Genomic DNA, 18,105 nt, shown 5'->3' with positions numbered 1-18,105 from the left:
GCAGATGATAATTATTTCTAAGCGGAGAATCCAAAAAGAATTACTCAAGTAAATTCCTCTTGAATTACTCAGTGTGAACGCACCCTTAAAAGGAATAAAGAAAAGAGCTAAAAGCGGTTTAATATTCAAGTCTCCTTTTTCCCCGGTAATTTTTAGGGCACAACAACATGCTGTGGAATTGCTGCACCAAAATCCAAATTATTTCTACACTAGACAAAAATATATGGATTGTGTTCATTCTGTTTATAAAGGATCAGTCAAAAGTTACTTATAATCCTCACTTTGTATTGCGTTTAGGATTCTGCCTTCCAATATGCAATATATCGGCAGCGTTTCCAAAACCAAGCTTGTCTTGCTTGCTACAGGCTACTTTCTGCACAGATTTTATGCTGATATTTATTTTTCCCTGCAGCGCGTAAATTGCATTTTTCTTTAAATGCAACATTTCCACTGTTTGTCACCCTACCCTTAGGCTGTATTCGCACAAAGGAGGACATTTGCTATCTTTTTACTATCCATTTTGCGCCAGAATGTCGTCCTCTGTTGTGGCAAAATATGTACCATGTTTAAAGGCGTATTCCAGGAAAAAACTTATATATATATATATATATATATATATATATGTATATATATATATATATGTATATATATCTCAACTGGCTCCAGAAAGTTAAACAGATTTGTAAATTACTTCTATTAAAAAATCTTAATCCTTTCAGTACTTATGAGCTTCTGAAGTTAAGGTTGTTCTTTTCTGTCTAAGTGCTCTCTGATGACACGTGTCTCGAGAACCGCCCAGTTTAGAAGCAAATCCCCATAGCAAACCTCTTCTAAACTGGGCGGTTCCCGAGACACGTGTCATCAGAGAGCACTTAGTCAGAAAAGTACAATCTTAACTTCAGAAGCTCATAAGTATTGAAAGGATTAAGATTTTTTAATAGAAGTAATTTACAAATCTGTTTAACTTTCTGGAGCCAGTTGATATATAAAGAAAAGGTTTTTCCTGGATAACCCCTTTAACCCTTTAAGGACTCAGACAATTTTATTTTTACGCTTTCGTTTTTTCCTCTTCCCCTTCAAAAAATCATAACTCTTTTATATTTTCATCCACAGACTAGTATGAGGGCTTGTTTTTTGCATGACCAGTTGTCTGTTGTAATGCCATCACTCACTTTACCATAAAATGTATGGCACAACCAAAAAAATACTATTTGTGTGGGGAAATTAAAAAGAAAACCACAATTTTGCAAATTTTGGAAGATTTTGTTTTCACGCCGTACAATTTATGGTAAAAATGACATGTGTTCTTTTTTCTGAGGGTCAATACGATTAAAATGATACCCATGATTATACACTTTTCTATTACTGTTGCGCTTAAAAATAATCGCAAACTTTTTAACCAAATTAGTACGTTTAAAAAAACCCTATTTTGAAGACCTATAACTTTTTCATTTTTCCGTATAAGCGGTGGTATGAGGGCTCATTTTTTGCGCCGTGATCTGTACTTTTTATTACTACCATATTTGCTTATACAAAACTTTTATGAAATTTTTTTATAAATTTTTTTGGGGAATAAAATGTTATAAAAAAGCAGCTATTTTGGATTTTTTTTTTTTTTTTTTTACGTTCACGCCGTTCACCGTACGGGATCATTTACAGGGGAAAATGGGACAATTTACGTTTTTATTGGGGGAGGGTGTTTTTCACTTTTTTTTTTACTTTTCTTACTTTTATTTTTACACTCTTATAGTCCCCATAGGGGACTATTTAAAGCAATCACTCGATTGCTAATCCTGTTCAGTGCTATGTATAGGACACAGCACTGATCAGCATTATCGGTCATCTTCTGCTCTTTTCTGCGGGAAGACAGATCAGAGCAGAAGACTCCCGGAAGACAGCGGAGGCAGGTGAGGGGACCTCCGTCTGCCATGCAGGATGATCGGATCGCCGCGGCAGCCCTGCGGGCGATCCGATCATCCTGTTAAGTGACCGCGATGCTGCAGATGCCGTGATCTGTATTGATCACAGCATCTGAGGGGTTAATGACGGACATCCGCGGGATCGCGGGTGTCCGCCATTACCGGCGACTTCCTGGCTGCGATCAACAGCCGGGACCTGCCGTGCATGATGCCGGCATCGCTCCGATGCCTGCGGTTATGCTCATGACGTAAATGTACGTCCTGGTGTTAAGTACCACATCACCAGGACGTACATTTACGTCCTGCGTTGTTAAGGGGTTAAATGCCACAGTTTAAAACATTTACTTTGTGTTGTTTTTTTCTCCCCCTTTAAAGTAATAGTAAACCAGCATATTGTGAATTGTGTTCTCTAATGTAGCCCAAAATTCAGTGTAATCTGTTCCTAGCTGTGTCTCGGCGATAGAGGATGATGGAAAACATTGTTGCGTCACTATTCAAATTTGCTTTTGAGCATGGAAAACTGCACGACAGGAGTTGTGGCAGCTGCAGTCAGGCTATCAGTCACCTCTCCGGGATACAAATATATATAGGAAACAGCTGTATGCAAACTAGACAGACTTGTGGTAAAGGGAAACTGTGGAAGAGTGTTTCCCAACCAGGGTGCCTCCAGGTGTTGCAAAACTACAATTCCTAGCATGCCCGGACAGCCAACGGCTGTCCGGGCATGCTGGGAATTGTAGTTTTGCAACAGCTGGAGGCACCCCGGTTGGAAAACACTGCTGTAGAAGAAGAGCCCTGGAATCCTTCTGCATTCCATGTTGTATGTTGTCATTTGGATAAAAAAAAATGTTTTCGCTACTATAAAAATAACACTATAACGCCCCTTGTAATAAACCTATAACTTGTGGTTCTTGCGTTTCAATAATTTCAAAATGCATTTTATCTCAGAGCTGCAAGAGATTGAGGAGAAGGAGGAATTGAGCGTCTCTGTCAATGAAGAAGCTGATTCCATCTCTAAGGAAAATGTCAATGGCTCGACCAAGGAAGAAATGAGTTTATCTTCTACTGAAGAACATCCAGAAGGAAATACTGCAGCAGCGGATAAGAGCGCGGCGTCCGACACACACAACTCCTACGAGCTCTCTGATGTAGAGGAGATCTCCAAGATTACTCAGGACGATATAACTGCAGATGGAACGTATGTATGGCAATGAATTCTTACAGTATGTCTCCTTGTAACACATGTAACTTCTGTTCAAGAGAACATATGACACCACAAGGCACAATAATATGTCGTTAAACAAACTGAGAAAGCTGGGTGGCACTAAGTATTGCCTGCATTACAATATCTACAGTCTTTATTAAAGCGGTGGTCCTGCGAAAGACTTGTGTATAGTTAAAAAATGTATGAAAAAAGCAACATATATATATATATATATATATATATATATATATATATATATATATATATAAAATATGAAAGCAGGGGTGGCACTGTGTGGGATTGTAGATCCCTGGATCCAGGCGGGTGCTCAGTCCTATGTTGAACTTGACCAGAAAGTCCCAAATAGTACAATATCCAAAATGAACAGGGCGGCACTTCATCGATCCGTAGTAAAGGGATTTTTATTCACCCACAATGTGTAGCGACGTTTCAACCCACTCAATGAGGTCTTTTTCAAGCTTGAAAAAGACCTCATTGAGTGGGTTGAAACGTCGCTACACATTTTGGATGAAAAAAAATAATCACTTTATTATGGATCGCTGCAGTGCCGCCCTGTTCATTTTGGAAATATATATATATATATATATATATATATATATATATATATATATATATACACATACATACACACATACACACATACACACATACACACACACACACACACAGAGATCTTCCATATAAGCCCTGCCATCTCCTTTGTAAGTGGTGACATCATATCACAGGCTCTAAATAAAGTCTGCTTTGTCCCTCCTCCCCCTCCCCTTCTGTCAACAAGGGACAAGACCAGTGATGTAAAAAAGGGAGCTGGTGTTAATGCTCATTAGATTTATGATTAATTAGATAAGGCAGCAGGAAGCTTTTTCCAAGTAGTTTCCATCACAATGGGCTCCCTGCTGCCTTATCTAATGAGTAATAAATCAAATGAGCAGTAATACCAGCTCCCCTGTTAACCTCACTGGTCTCGGCCCGAGCAGGGCGGAGGGTAGAGGGTAGGAGGGATGGAAGCTCTTTGTATTCAGAGGCTGTGATGTGATGTCACAGCTTACATGGGAGAGAGCACAGCTGATATAGATCTGTGCACTTTGGCTAATAGGATTATATCAGAAAGTTGCTTTATTATACCTTTTGCTCCACAACTCCTTTTTAATACGTCTCTTATAGCCACATAGTCTGATTTGCCAGTAAGGCTGGGAATGTGCTGACTCCATAGCAGTTGTTCTTTCAATTCATATTTATTTTCATTTAGCTTTCTCATAAACAGATGAACAGAAATACTGCTTGACATGGACTATTATAACGTTATATTTTCAGATGTGTTTGTATTATTATGTGCTGTCCTGTAATAAAATGGTAAATGTCTTAACAGTGTTGTTGAGGTACTTTACCAAGTATGGCCAGCTTTACATGCTTAAAGGGGTTCTCCGGGTGGTTTGTTTCCCTGCAGTGCCGCCACAGGAGAAAAATCAACAATGTCCATTCAAATCAGTGGGATGATTGTTTAATGCGGGATGGGACAGGTCCTCCAGAGTGAAAGACACTCTTTGTAGCTGCTCATCACTCTCCCCAAGAGATGAGGATTCCCCTCTATTAACTCAGAATTCTCTAGTTTAGTATATGAAAATAGTTTTCTAAACTGAACAATGCTGTATAGAAATTATACTATAATCCCTGCATATTTGGTTGAGGGTGGTTTAAAGGGGTAATCCACAGGAAAGCATTTTTTTTTCTAAATCCACTGGTGCCAGATAGATTTGTAATTTACTTCTATTTAAAAATCTTAACCCTTCCACTACTTATCAGCTGCTGTATGCTCCACAGGAAGATCTTTTCTTTTTCTGTCTGACCACAGTTCTCTCTGCTGACACCTCTGTCCATGTCAGGAACTGTCCAGAGCAGGAGAGGTTTGCTATGGGGATTTGCTCCTGCTCTGGACAGTTCCTGACATGGACAGAGGTGTCAGCAGAGAGCACTGTGGTCAGACGGAAAGGAAATTAAAAAAGAAAAGAATTTCCTGTGGAGGAATTTCCTTAAGAGGGGGCCACCTCCATCTAGAGCAGTGGTTTTCAATCTGTGCAACAACTGGAGGCACACTTGTTGGAAAATACTGGCATTAAAGGGGTTATCCAGGAAAAAACTTTTATTTTTATATATATATATATATATATATATATATATATATCAACTGGCTCCAGAAAGTTAAACAGATTTGTAAATTGCTTCTATTAAAAAATCTTAATCCTTTCAGTACTTATGAGCTTCTGAAGTTAAGGTTGTTCAATCTTAATCCTTTCAGTACTTATGAGCTTCTGAAGTTAAGGTTGTTCTTTTCTGTCTAAGTGCTCTCTGATGACACCTATCTCGGGAACCGCCCAGTTTAGAAGAGGTTTGCTATGGGGATTTGCTTCTAAACTGGGCGGTTCCCGAGACACGTGTCATCAGAGAGCACTTAGACAGAAAAGAACAACCTTAACTTCAGAAGCTCATAAGTACTGAAAGGATTAAGATTTTTTAATAGAAGTAATTTACAAATCTGTTTAACTTTCTGGAGACAGTTGATATCTAAAAAAAAGGTTTTTCTTGGATAACCCCTTTAACTGTAGTGGGGCTATTATAGTAAGACAGTGTTTCCCAAGCACGGTGCCTCCAGTTGTTTCAAAACTCAAACTCTCAACGTGTAGTTGCAAAAACTACAACTCGCAGCATGCCCGGACAGCCATTGGCTGTCCGGGCATGCTGCGAGTTGTGGTTTTTGCAACATCTGAAGGTCCAAAGTTTGGAGACCACTGCTGTAAGGTTTTTTTGTTTTGTTTTCTTTTTGGGAGTAGGCCCCAATGGCTGAGATAACCAAAATTTTTCTAATTCTTAGATACTGTACAGTTAGACCATGGATTACTCTTATACCAAAAAAGTAAATTTATGGTGTGACATCCCTTTCCGATACAGTCACACCCACTGTTGGTTAAGCCATGTCCCCCTTGCAAAACATGCTGAAAAAGTATGTATAAACACATTGAAAACAGAATGCAAATCTAGTAAGACAGTGTTTTTTTTTTTTTTTATTGATGTATGTAGTTTCTATCATATCCAGCTATTTCTTAAAACATTTATGCTTTTTATTGTTTGTTCCTTTTTTTTTTTTTTAACATTTCTATGTTTTACAGGTCGAGTCTGTATATAAAAGATGAAGTTGCGACTGAAAACACGACACTGGAATATGATAAAATAGGTGAGTGTACAGTGCTGTCACATACTGTATACTACACTGCATGGTATAGCAGAGAAGTTCTCCACTCTGGCCTCAGAGTACCCTGGTTGTTAACAAAATCGGATTTAGTGTCTATTCTTAAAGGGGTATTCTGGAAAACTGAACTTATCAGACACTTATCCCCTATCCTGTGGACAGATAAGTATCTTGGGTCCTGTACAGGAGATTATGGGGGTCCCAGAGGTTGGACCGCTAAAGAATATGTGTCTGATAGCAGGGGGTGGGGGGTGACCACTAAGGCCCCCTGCGATCTCCTATGCGGGACCCCAACTACTTACCTGACCTCGACACACTCCAGCCTCACCTTCCTGGACGAGTGCAAGTGACTGTGCGCTCAGCTGATCACCGGCCACAGCGATGTCCCGCCTCAGTCTGCCCCTTGTGTATCACCCTGCAAAAGTATAACAGAGAGGGTTATTGCTGAACCGCTCACCGTTGAGCATATACAGTCATGGACGTAAATGTTGGCACACCTGAAATTTTTCTAGAAAATTATTTATTTCTCACAGAAAAGGATTGCAGTAACACATGTTTTGCTATACACATGTTTTGCTATACACATGTTTTGCTATACACATGTTTATTCCCTTTGTGTGTCTTGGAACTAAAACAAAAAAGGAGGGGAAAAAAAAAGGAGGAAAAAAGCAAATTGGACATAATGTTAAACTCCAAAAATGGGCTGGACAAAATTATTGGCACCCTTTCAAAATTGTGGAAAAATAAGATTGTAACAAGCATGTGATGCTCCTTTAAACTCACCTGGAGCAAGTAACAGGTGTGGGCAATATAAAAATCACACCTGAAAGCAGATAAAAATCTCCAGGTTCCAAGTCCATCTCCAGAGATCTAGATTTGCCTTTTTTCCACAGTGCACAACATTATCAAGAAGTTTGCAACCCAGGGCACTGTAGCTAATCTCCCTGGGCGTGGACGGAAGAGAAAAATTTATGAAAGGTGTCAACGCAGCATAGTCTGGATGGTGGATAAGCAGCCCCAAACAAGTTCCAAAGATATTCAAGCTGTCTTGCAGGCTCAGGGAGCATCAGTGTCAGCGCAAACTATCTGTTAACATTTAAATGAAATGAAAGGCTATGACAGGAGACCCAGGAGGACCCCACTGCTGACACAGACATAAAAAAGCAAGACTACTTTTTGCCAAAATGAACTTGAATAAGCCAAAATCCTTCTGGAGAAAACGTCTTGTGGACAGATGAGACCAAGATAGAGCTTTTTGGTAAAGCACATCATTCTACTGTTTACTGAAAACAGAATGAGGCCTACAAAGAAAAGAACACAGTACCTACAGTGAAATACGGTGAAGTTTTAATTATGTTTTGGGTTTGTTTTGCTGCCTCTGGCACTGGGTGCCTTGAATGTGTGCAAGGCATCATGAAATCTGAGGATTACCAATAGATTTTGGGTCGCACTGTACAGCTCAGTGTCAGAAAGCTGGGTTTGCTTCTGAGATCTTCCAGCAGGACAATGACCTCAAACATACATCAAAAAGCCCCCAGAAATGGATGGCAACAAAGCGCTGGAGAGTTCTGAAGTGGCAGCAATGAGTCCAGATCTAAATCCCATTGATCACCTGTGGAGAGATCTTAAAATTGGTGTTGGGAAAAGGCGCCTTCCAATAAGAGAAACCTGGAGCTTTTGCAAAGGAAAATTGGTCCAACATTCCGGCTGAGAGGTGTAAGAAGCTTATAGGAAGTGACCGATTTGTTATTTTTTCCAAAGGGTGTGCAACCAAAGTTAAGGATGACAAGAATTTTGTTCAGACCATTTTTGGAGTTTGGTGTGACATTATATCCAATTTTCTTTTTTTCCTCCTTTTTTGGTTTAGTTCCAATACACACAAAGGGAATACATGTGTTACTGCAATCCTTTTCTGTGTGAAATACTTCATTTCTTAAAAACATTCAGGGGTGTCAACATTTACGGTCATGACTGTAACTCTTAAAGCAACATTACATTTTATAACACTTTACATGGTAAAACATATTTACAATGGGGAAACAAATGCAGGGGACCTTGGGGACACTGAAGGAGGCTGCCCGACAGGACAGCAGGAGCATCGGGTAACACCTCCCGTACTGGGCTACCACACTTGTATTACTGCAATCCTTTTCTGTGAGAAATACTTCATTTTCTAGAAAAATTTCAGGGGTGCCAACATTTACGGCCATGAGTGTAAATATATACGTTGCTGTATGTAAACAGAGTGGGCACATGACAGCTGGATTCTCTCTGCCATTGTCATGCGCCCGCTATGTTTACAAACAGCAGTGTTACCAATGTTATCTTATCATGCTGTTAGTTCCTGCTATCATATGTACTCTAGCTCTCAAATCAGTATATATCTCCAGTCTGATGAAGAAGGGTGTACCTCCGAAACACATCATTCAGACCACCTTTTTGTTTTATTATTTTTGGCCTATAAACGGACCCCTGTTTCATCTAAGGATTCAACTTTTTTCTGTAATCCACAAGTGACACTCACTTAGTCTCATATAAAATGCAAGGAAAATACATGAAGTTGTTCTTCCAGGGCTCAGACTTGACGTTTGCGACGTGAGTTGTGTAAACATTCCAAGATGTACTTTCCATGTGCTGTGTACGATATGCATGACTAGGGAGACGCCTTTGACACCTCTGTGGTGACATATGGAAAATTGGATTCTGGCTTTGTTTTTCTTCTTTCCTCTTTGTGGTAAACATCCCAACAGCACAAAAGATTATTAAGACACGTTGTAGTGTGTAATAAGACTCTATACCAGTGTTTCCCAACAAGGGTGCCTCCAGCTGTTGCCAAACTACAACTCCCAGCATGCCTGGACTTTTTCTTTGTTCCAGCATCAAAATTTCCATTATTAAGTTTTTGTGCATAGAGGATCAGCTCTTATTGGTAGAGCAACAAACCTCCTGCTTTAAGCTATACCATATTGTTCTTTAGTATCGGAAAAACTCTTTAAATTTCAATTTGCAGACAAGTGCTCAACCCACATAACCCCTTGCTTGCAGCCCTGTCAGTCGCGTTCATGATGTGTCGATGACCACTGGACCCTGCAGGACTGGTATGTGTCCCAGGAGGCAGGGGGAACCCTAGTGGACACTTTTTTGACTGGCTTTTTCGTTATGAAATACTGAAAATTTTATGATGAAAGCAATTGCAAAACCTATTGTTTCTGCATGCTTTACAACATATCAAAAGTTATTGTATCTGACAGTGCCCATTTAAACATCCCTTGTGAGAGATTACACATTTCTTATAGCTCCAAAATATTACACGATCCTGATCCATACTTCTATGTAGCAAAGTAATTGAAAGAAACTCCTCCTGAGACTGAAATGTACAAAAACTGTGTCGCCATGTTGTAATTCCGAAAGTTTGGCACTGCCAGCCACTTGCCTCCCTAGACACAAAAAAAACTTCCCCCATCAGTGAACATTGAACAATTTTTCAAATTTTTTTGACCCATTTCTCCAAAACATAAATAGGTGATATGTTTAAAAAAATGCAATATTTGAGGTAGAATAGACATCTTTGTGTAAGCAAAGTCCCAACTAAATAATAACCCAAGTTTACGATCAATGTAGCTGAATTAAGATTGACAAATTCCCCAGGGTCAACCGGGATGTTTACCCCTAGGTATTAAACAAAAACAAAAAACATTTACTGAGTGGCTTAAGGTCACCCATTGGACCACTGATATGACCATCAAGAGGACAAAGGCCCGATTTACTCCTGTTAATTGCAAGACCGGATAATATTCAGAATATCTCAATTATATTAATTTCTCCCACTGTCTCCTGAGACTTATTGACAAATAGAAAAATGTTATTAGCATAGCAGATTACTTTATTTTGACCACCTTCCAACCCAAACCCTTCATATGGAACATGTTCCCTAATGTATATTGACCAAGGCTCTATAAATGGTAAAAAAGAAAAGAAAAAAAAAAGTCAACGTGTTGCAAACAATGATAGGGGTTGGGGGTTTGGAGAGAACAGGACAGGGAGAGATGAAACCTAAGGAGAGAGGGGTGTTAATCCTCGTCTTCCTTGACATCCGAACTGTCCATGGAATGCTACATTTCCCTGTGGTTGGCACTACAGAGGAATTGAACAGTTATGGGCAGGCCCCTCTATAGATTACGGCTGATCACTGGGATGCCCAGAAGTAGTTCATACTGAGATCTGATTTTTGACAAGTGTGTTTTTCTTCCTTTTGGAGGAGGGCTAATTTGCATACTTTTTCCTATAGGGCAATGCATGAAAATAAGTTGCCATACACCAGCCAGGCTCTTTTAATGAGGAACAGTACACCCCCCTTCCCCCGAGCTGCATAAAAGGCATTTTTCTTGCCAGCCAGTACTCTACTTTATACTGAAGGTACAAATCCCTCCCTTTCCCTTCTTCCTCACTCCCCTTCCATTTGTCTCAGGTCCGTGAGCTTTCTTAGAATGTTGTGCAATATATATATAGTGTAGGTCCATAGTCTTATACTGAATGAGAGCTAGCTTGCCTGTTTTCCCCATGAAGCACTGCTTGACCATCGGGGTTTCCTCAATAAAAAAAATAATACCGTATATGCCGGCGTATAAGACGACTTGGCGTATAAGACGACCCCCAACTTTTACAGTTAAAATATAGAGTTTGGGATATACGCTCCATATAAGACTACCCCTCCTACCGCGATGTACGGTACCTTGTAGTTCCCCCCACATTAGGTAGGCATCATGTTCCCCCACATTAGGTAGGCAGTATACTTCCCCCCCACTTTAGGTAGGCAGTATAGTTCCCCCCACATTAGGTAGGCAGTATAGTTCCCCCCACATTAGGTTGCCAGTTCCCCCACATTAGGTCGCCAGTTCCCCCACATTAGGTCGGCAGTTCCCCCACATTAGGTCGGCAGTTCCCCCACATTAGGTCGGCAGTTCCCCCACAATAGTAGGCAGCTCCCCCACAATATGTCGGGAGTTACCCCACATTAGTAGGCAGCTCCCCCCATATTTGTAGGCAGCTCCCCCCATATTTGTAGGCAGCTCCCCCCACATTTGTAGGCAGCTCCCCCCACATTTGTAGGCAGCTCCCCCCACATTTGTAGGCAGCTCCCCCCACATTTGTAGGCAGCTCCCCCCACATTTGTAGGCAGCTCCCCCCACATTTGTAGGCAGCTCCCCCCACATTTGTAGGCAGCTCCCCCCACATTTGTAGGCAGCTCCCCCCACATTTGTAGGCAGCTCCCCCCACATTTGTAGGCAGCTCCCCCCACATTTGTAGGCAGCTCCCCCCACATTTGTAGGCAGCTCCCCCCGCATTTGTAGGCAGCTCCCCCCGCATTTGTAGGCAGCTCCCCCCGCATTTGTAGGCAGCTCCCCCCGCATTTGTAGGCAGCTCCCCCCGCATTTGTAGGCTGCTCCCCCCGCATTTGTAGGCAGCTCCCCCCGCATTTGCAGGCTGCTCCCCCCGCATTTGCAGGCTGCTCCCCCCGCATTTGCAGGCTGCTCCCCCCGCATTTGCAGGCTGCTCCCCCCGCATTTGCAGGCTGCTCCCCCCGCATTTGCAGGCTGCTCCCCCCGCATTTGCAGGCTGCTCCCCCCGCATTTGCAGGCTGCTCCCCCCGCATTTGCAGGCTGCTCCCCCCGCATTTGCAGGCTGCTCCCCCCGCATTTGCAGGCTGCTCCCCCCGCATTTGCAGGCTGCTCCCCCCGCATTTGCAGGCTGCTCCCCCCACATTTGCAGGCTGCTCCCCCCACATTTGCAGGCTGCTCCCCCCACATTTGCAGGCTGCTCCCCCCACATTTGCAGGCTGCTCCCCCCACATTTGCAGGCTGCTCCCCCCACATTAGGTCAGCAGTTCCCCCACAATAGTAGGCAGCTCCCCCCACATTAGATTGGCAACAGACATACAGCTTCCAGCCATATAGAATGTATGGCTGTATGTCTGCACAGCCCCCATAGTGTTCCGATCGCCGCTCGGGTCACCATCTACTGCTATGGCCTATGGACCATAGCAGTAGGGACCGGGGAACGGTGACCGGATCACTTAAGATGGCACGGCCGGTCACTCACCAGGCCCTGGTCGGCGCGTCCTCCTGGTCCTGCGCTCCTCTGCCTCTATGGTCGTAGGCAAGTGACGTCACTGACGTCCCGTGTGTACAACCATAGAGACGGAGGACCGGACCGCAGAAGGACGCCGGGGAATGGTAAGTGACCGGCAGACATCCTTATGTCCCGAAAACATTTTTCGGGACACAGGGATGTCCGGCATAGGAATACCTATGATTATCTGCCCGGACAGCCTTTGCCGTGCTGGGAGTTGTAGTTTCACAACAGCTGGAGGCACCCTGGTTTTTAGTATACAATATTAGTTGTTACTTGCTCTGGCCGGCCCCCGCCTGCAGCCACACACGGGAGCCGGCCTGGGCAGATAATTAGAAGTTTTCCTATCCTGGACCTCAATACCCGGCGTATACGACGACCCCCGACTTTTCAGAAGAAAATTCGGGGTTAAAAAGTCTTATACGCCGGGATATACGGTAAATAAAATACCCCCCCCCCCAACTATTTGAACAGAAGAAAATGCCCAAGTTCATAACTCCTTGAAACCCCTGTGCAAGTTGAGTCAACAGCATGTCTATATTTACCCATGTAACCATCTGTTATTTTTATTTCTTTAGGTGAAAGTGAAAATAGGACATCTACCCCAACCAGCGAACTGGAGAACCATCACATATTTGAAAATAAATTAGAAGTAGCAGAAGAGGCGTCGCAGACACTTCCATGTGTAAAGTCTACTGAAACTACACATATTGTGACTGCAGACAGCGGCTACATCAACCTTACGGGAATCACTGCGGACACAGAGCTGAAGCAATCCATTAGTGAAAAGGGAAAAATGCAGGATTCAGCAGTTCAGACTGTTAATTTTGACAGTGATGCGGAGGGAACCATAGAAAAGGAAATCCCACATTCTCAGGGTAATACTTTGACAGACAAGGTCCAACATGAACTCAATGGCTATGAAAGTTATCCAACACAAGTCACTGAGCAGCAGTATAAACACGAACTTGTCAGCAATGTGAGGGAAAGTGTCGAAACCCAGACAGTGCTTGAAGGTTACCCATCAAAAACATTTAATTTATATCGACAACATACAGAGCCCAAGCCTAAGCCTTCCAATGAGATCACTAGAGACTATCTCCCCAAGGTTGGAATGACTACTTACAAAATTATACCCCAAAGATCGTTTGATTCCGAAAGGTCTGTGGATGACCAGGAGCCTATTCATGCAATGACAAATATTGCTTCTCATTATAATCTAGCTCACGAAAAGAGTGAACCACCTTCAGTGGTGAAAAATGGGGATCTATCACCACAGGGGTCAGATGTCAACACACTGAGTATGGTGTCTAAGACTACCACAGAACAAAGCCGTAAAGAACATTTTGCACTTTCAAGAAGTTTATCCTCTGCTCCTGTTCTTACGTCAGGTACGTCAGCTCCTCCAGAGGTCAAACCAAAGCCAAAGCCTACAAGCCCAGTCAAAGGTCCAAGTTCTTTCTACCTACAAATGCAGAGGAGAGCTTCAAGCATGTATGTGACATCTGCTATTGCCAAGACAAAAACTTCTTCTAATCCTTCAAGCAGTACTGTTAGAATTAAAGACTCCAGAAACGAGGCTTCTCAGATAACTATCAGAACTCTTCCTTCTAGAGTCAATGTACTAAATTTTCCTGCTAAGATCGAGGAAAAATTACCAGGGGACAAACAACCATTATCAGAAACGTATAGTGAAATAAAAAATGGTGGTCTTAGAACCGTTTCTGAAACGCAGTCGGAAGTTGGTGGCAACCATGTCTGTGTCTCACAAGTTTCCACAGAAAAAGATTCTAAACTAAGAGAAGTGTCAAATGAACTTTCTCACCAACCTCGAGTGGTTGAGTCATGGGAAGAGAAAAGGTCTGATGTTTCAGCACTGGAGAAAAAACTTTTGGAATCCAGGAATGTGGTGCGTGAGGTCTCCTTTGCCGAGAAGCCAACTCTGATCATGCAGAATGAATGGAAACCTGACATAGTTTCTACTATATCGTCTAGCAAAACTGTGATCTCTCCTTCTAGTCAGAACCCTCCTTTAACTCTACCAAACTTAAGCAGCTTTATCACCCCAAGACCTTTTCTAAGTTCACAAACCAGTGTTTCGTCTTCTGTAGCATCAGTGGTTAAACGGTCTCAGTCATTCACTTCCGCTATCTCGCCTACCAAATCCCCTATAAACGTGGATGTTCCCATTGGTTGGTCTCCAGTTACTTCTCCAAATGAAGCGAAAAAAGACTCCCTAGTGTTCTCGGCCATACCACAGGAGGAGACCGAAGATGAGGTAAGGTCTACCTATATTCTCAACTATATCACTTCTAAGGTAAATAACGAAAACACATATCGGGAGATTTATCAAAACCCGTGCAGAGGAAAAGTTGACCAGTTGCTCATAGCAACCAATCAGATTGTTTTTTATTTTTCAGAGGCCTTTTTAAAAAGTGAAAGAAGCGATCTGATTGGTTGCTATGGGCAACTGGTCAACTTTTTCTTTGCACAGGTTTTGATAAATCTTCCAAATATTTTTTATTATACATATTTATTATATGTATTACAGAGGTATAGATATACCGTATATATACTCGAGTATAAGTAGACCTGAATATAAGCCGAGGCACCAAATTCAACCTAACTTATTGACTCGAGTATAAGCCTAGGGTGGAGTGACCAAGCACGGATAAAAGGCTACATCATTGGTCACAGTCCTGGAGAAGAGCAGGAGAAGAGCTTGTACTGTGACATCACTGTAATGTAATGTTAATATACGTAGTAATGGCATAGTACAGGGTTAATATGCACAGTGATGGCATAGTACAGGGTTAATATACAGTCACAACATGGTTAATGTACACAGTGATGTGATGGTATAGGGTTAAGCACAGTGACAGAATGTACAACTGAGCGCATGTGGGTTGGGTAGTAGTACAGGCAGGACAGTGGTATACAGGGACATAATACTGCAGGGGATATATACATAGACTGTGCAGTGCCCACTGCCCTGGCTGGCCCATACTGTATATACGTATGTATGTGTGTGTGTGTGTGTGTGTGTGTGTGTGTATGTATAGTGTGTGTGTATGTATATATATATATGTATATATATTATATATATATAATGTGTGTAGTATGGGCCAGCGAGGACACAGCACAGTTGTTGTGTATACACTGACTTTATCTTCCTACAGCCAATGCTAAGAAATAAAATAAAAATAGAACAATGCATTCAAAAGTGAACCCCTAACACTGCTGTATGTGTGTAACTATGTTAAATGTAATTATTAATAGTGTTTTTAATTAATATGTTCAGTTTACAAATATGTATTAATGTTAATTGTCATTTAAGGGTAATTTCCATAAAATAATTAACCAATAGTAACTTAGACAATTGACTCTTGTCATTTTTTGTTGTTGCAAAACTACAACTCCTAGCAGAGGCTGTCTGGACATGTTGGGAGTTGTAGTTTTGCAACAGCTGGAGGCACCCCTGGTAGAGAAACACTGGGGTAAAGGGTAGTGTAATGATTAAGCAGTTATATAGACAGAGTGACCATAACCGTCTGTGGCTGCACTCAATCTATAACATAGAAAACAATTATTCATTGTATGTTAGTGAATTAGACAGAGGAATCTGTAGTGAGAGAGCTCCTGTTCTATGCAGGTACTGAGAATAAGAAACTAAGGGCACAGTGACATTTTTTTTCTGGAGGTTATACCTTAAACAGGCACTGCTATTTGCAAAAGCTATTTAGATAATGTAGATAACATTATATGTGATATACATTGGTTTAAAAATGTGTTGCTCTATACTTTTTACCACTATGGGTCCACTCTCAGGAACACTGTTTTGTCCCTGTAGCTATTGCCTGTGTGTCTCGGTACAGAGACAAAATAGAGGAGGTGTGGGCAGGACAAGCAGGGCTCTGTACAGGCTCCCAACTTGTCCATCACCCTGTAGTGTGAGCCGGTGGCATGTCACTGGTTCAGCCAGTTGTCAACTCTAAGAAATGGGGAAGGAAATATGCACATGAGTTTTGAGGACAAGCAAGGGAACACCCCCTCCTCCTCAATGAACTGCATGCAATCAGAGCAACATAAAGAAGGGAATCAGGAGCCATGAAGAGATGAAAACCAGGATTCTCACTAACAGGATCAACACCAGTTAAATAGTAAGCCTAGAAAACTTTTAAATCTACTGACAGGTACACATTAAGGCTACTTTATTTTTTGGCCTCTCTATAGATATATACAGACAAGGCAGCTCTAATATTTACCTATGAAATTGTTGCAGCCCACTGTGATTCAGCATTATCCTGAATTTCTAGATTCATGTAAAGGTGTACTATAGGTAAAGATGAAAAGGGTTTTGGGTGAATAAAAATGGAAATTAGCCATTAATATGTGTTCAGATTAATCATTGTTTTGATTCACTTGTGTCTTATATGAGATTTGTTATTAATCTGTTTAACCTTTTAGACCGTTGTCACTGTAAGAACTTTTGTTTTGTAGATACTAACCCCTCAACTAAAATACAGAGTGCATAGCCCACCTCCTGTTCCTGAAAAAAAGTCCACGGTATCTTTTGAAAGTTCTGACCCAGAACAACTTCGCCAGGATATCCTGGCTGCCATACGTTCCGGACAGGCGGCTGCCAACCTGAAAAGGGTGAGTTTGTTGGAACGTTCACAGATATAAAAAAATTTAACAGCAGAATTGGTACATTTTCTCAAACCTACAAAAAATCCCCTAAACACGTGGTCTCCAGACTGTGGATGCCTAGTTGTTGCAAAACTACAACTTCTAGCATTTGTATTTCTTCAACAGCTGTTTGGAGACAACTGTCCTAAACAGTCAAAGACTTCTTAGCAAAAATGGTGTGACCCATTGCTTTCCCATGTCTGGCGTCGGGGTGTGACGTGCAGGGTAGAGGTTATTACCCAAGGGGCAGATGTTATTAACCCCTTCTTGTCATGACACCAGGGCGTGGTTTAGCCTTAACCACCCGAAGGTAATACCGCTGGTCCTGGGCTAGGCACGGGGGCAATGAAGACACCGACGCCAAGTTACGGACAAACGGTAGCTTTACTGAGGGTAGACAGATGACAAAGTCTATGCAGTACAGCCAATATCCCAAGGACGTGACCAGTGACACAGGGGGACCTCGCAGGCTTGCTGGGACTTGCAGTAGTTAGACAGATTTTGGTGCAGGCCACGGTGACTAAACAGTAGACTTGACTTGACTGACTTGATGACTGACAATTAGATGACTTTGGCTTACTTACAATTGACAGGTGGCTGCAGACTTTAGGCTTGAGGCCTCCAACGCAACACTGTGAAGGAACAAATGGAAACATGGACCAAAATATGTTTTATATTTAAAGGAGTACTCCGCCCCTAGACATCTTATCCCCTCTCCAAAGGATAGGGGATAAGATGTCTGAACACGGGGGTCCCCAGACATCCGGTGCTTGGAGTGAACTTCGCTCCATGCCGGATGACTGGCGTTGCAGGGTGGGGGCTTGTGACGTCAGTCACGCCCCGCTCATGACATCATGGCCACGCCCCCTCAATGCAAGTCTGGGTGTGGCAGTGACGTC

The 18,105-nt window shown here is 42.2% G+C and overlaps 1 protein-coding gene across 7 annotated transcripts in view; it reads left to right on the top strand.

The window, feature by feature from the left end:
- The window catches only part of COBLL1 (cordon-bleu WH2 repeat protein like 1), a 188,541-nt gene that overhangs the window by 127,779 nt on the left and 42,657 nt on the right, over nucleotides 1-18,105 (top strand). For 6 of the 7 annotated variants that reach the window (XM_056533255.1, XM_056533254.1, XM_056533253.1 and 3 more), the window contains 4 exons: nucleotides 2,868-3,117; nucleotides 6,309-6,373; nucleotides 13,096-14,795; nucleotides 17,018-17,173. In XM_056533255.1, coding sequence (XP_056389230.1) covers nucleotides 2,868-3,117; nucleotides 6,309-6,373; nucleotides 13,096-14,795; nucleotides 17,018-17,173 — 2,171 coding nt within the window. The remainder of the gene's footprint in view (nucleotides 1-2,867; nucleotides 3,118-6,308; nucleotides 6,374-13,095; nucleotides 14,796-17,017; nucleotides 17,174-18,105) is intronic. The other variant, XM_056533259.1, reaches the window with a different exon arrangement.

The sequence above is a fragment of the Hyla sarda genome, chromosome 8, assembly GCF_029499605.1.
Source record: "Hyla sarda isolate aHylSar1 chromosome 8, aHylSar1.hap1, whole genome shotgun sequence".
Classification (NCBI taxonomy): Eukaryota; Metazoa; Chordata; class Amphibia; order Anura; family Hylidae; genus Hyla; species Hyla sarda.
This window is presented reverse-complemented; position numbering and strand designations above follow the sequence as displayed.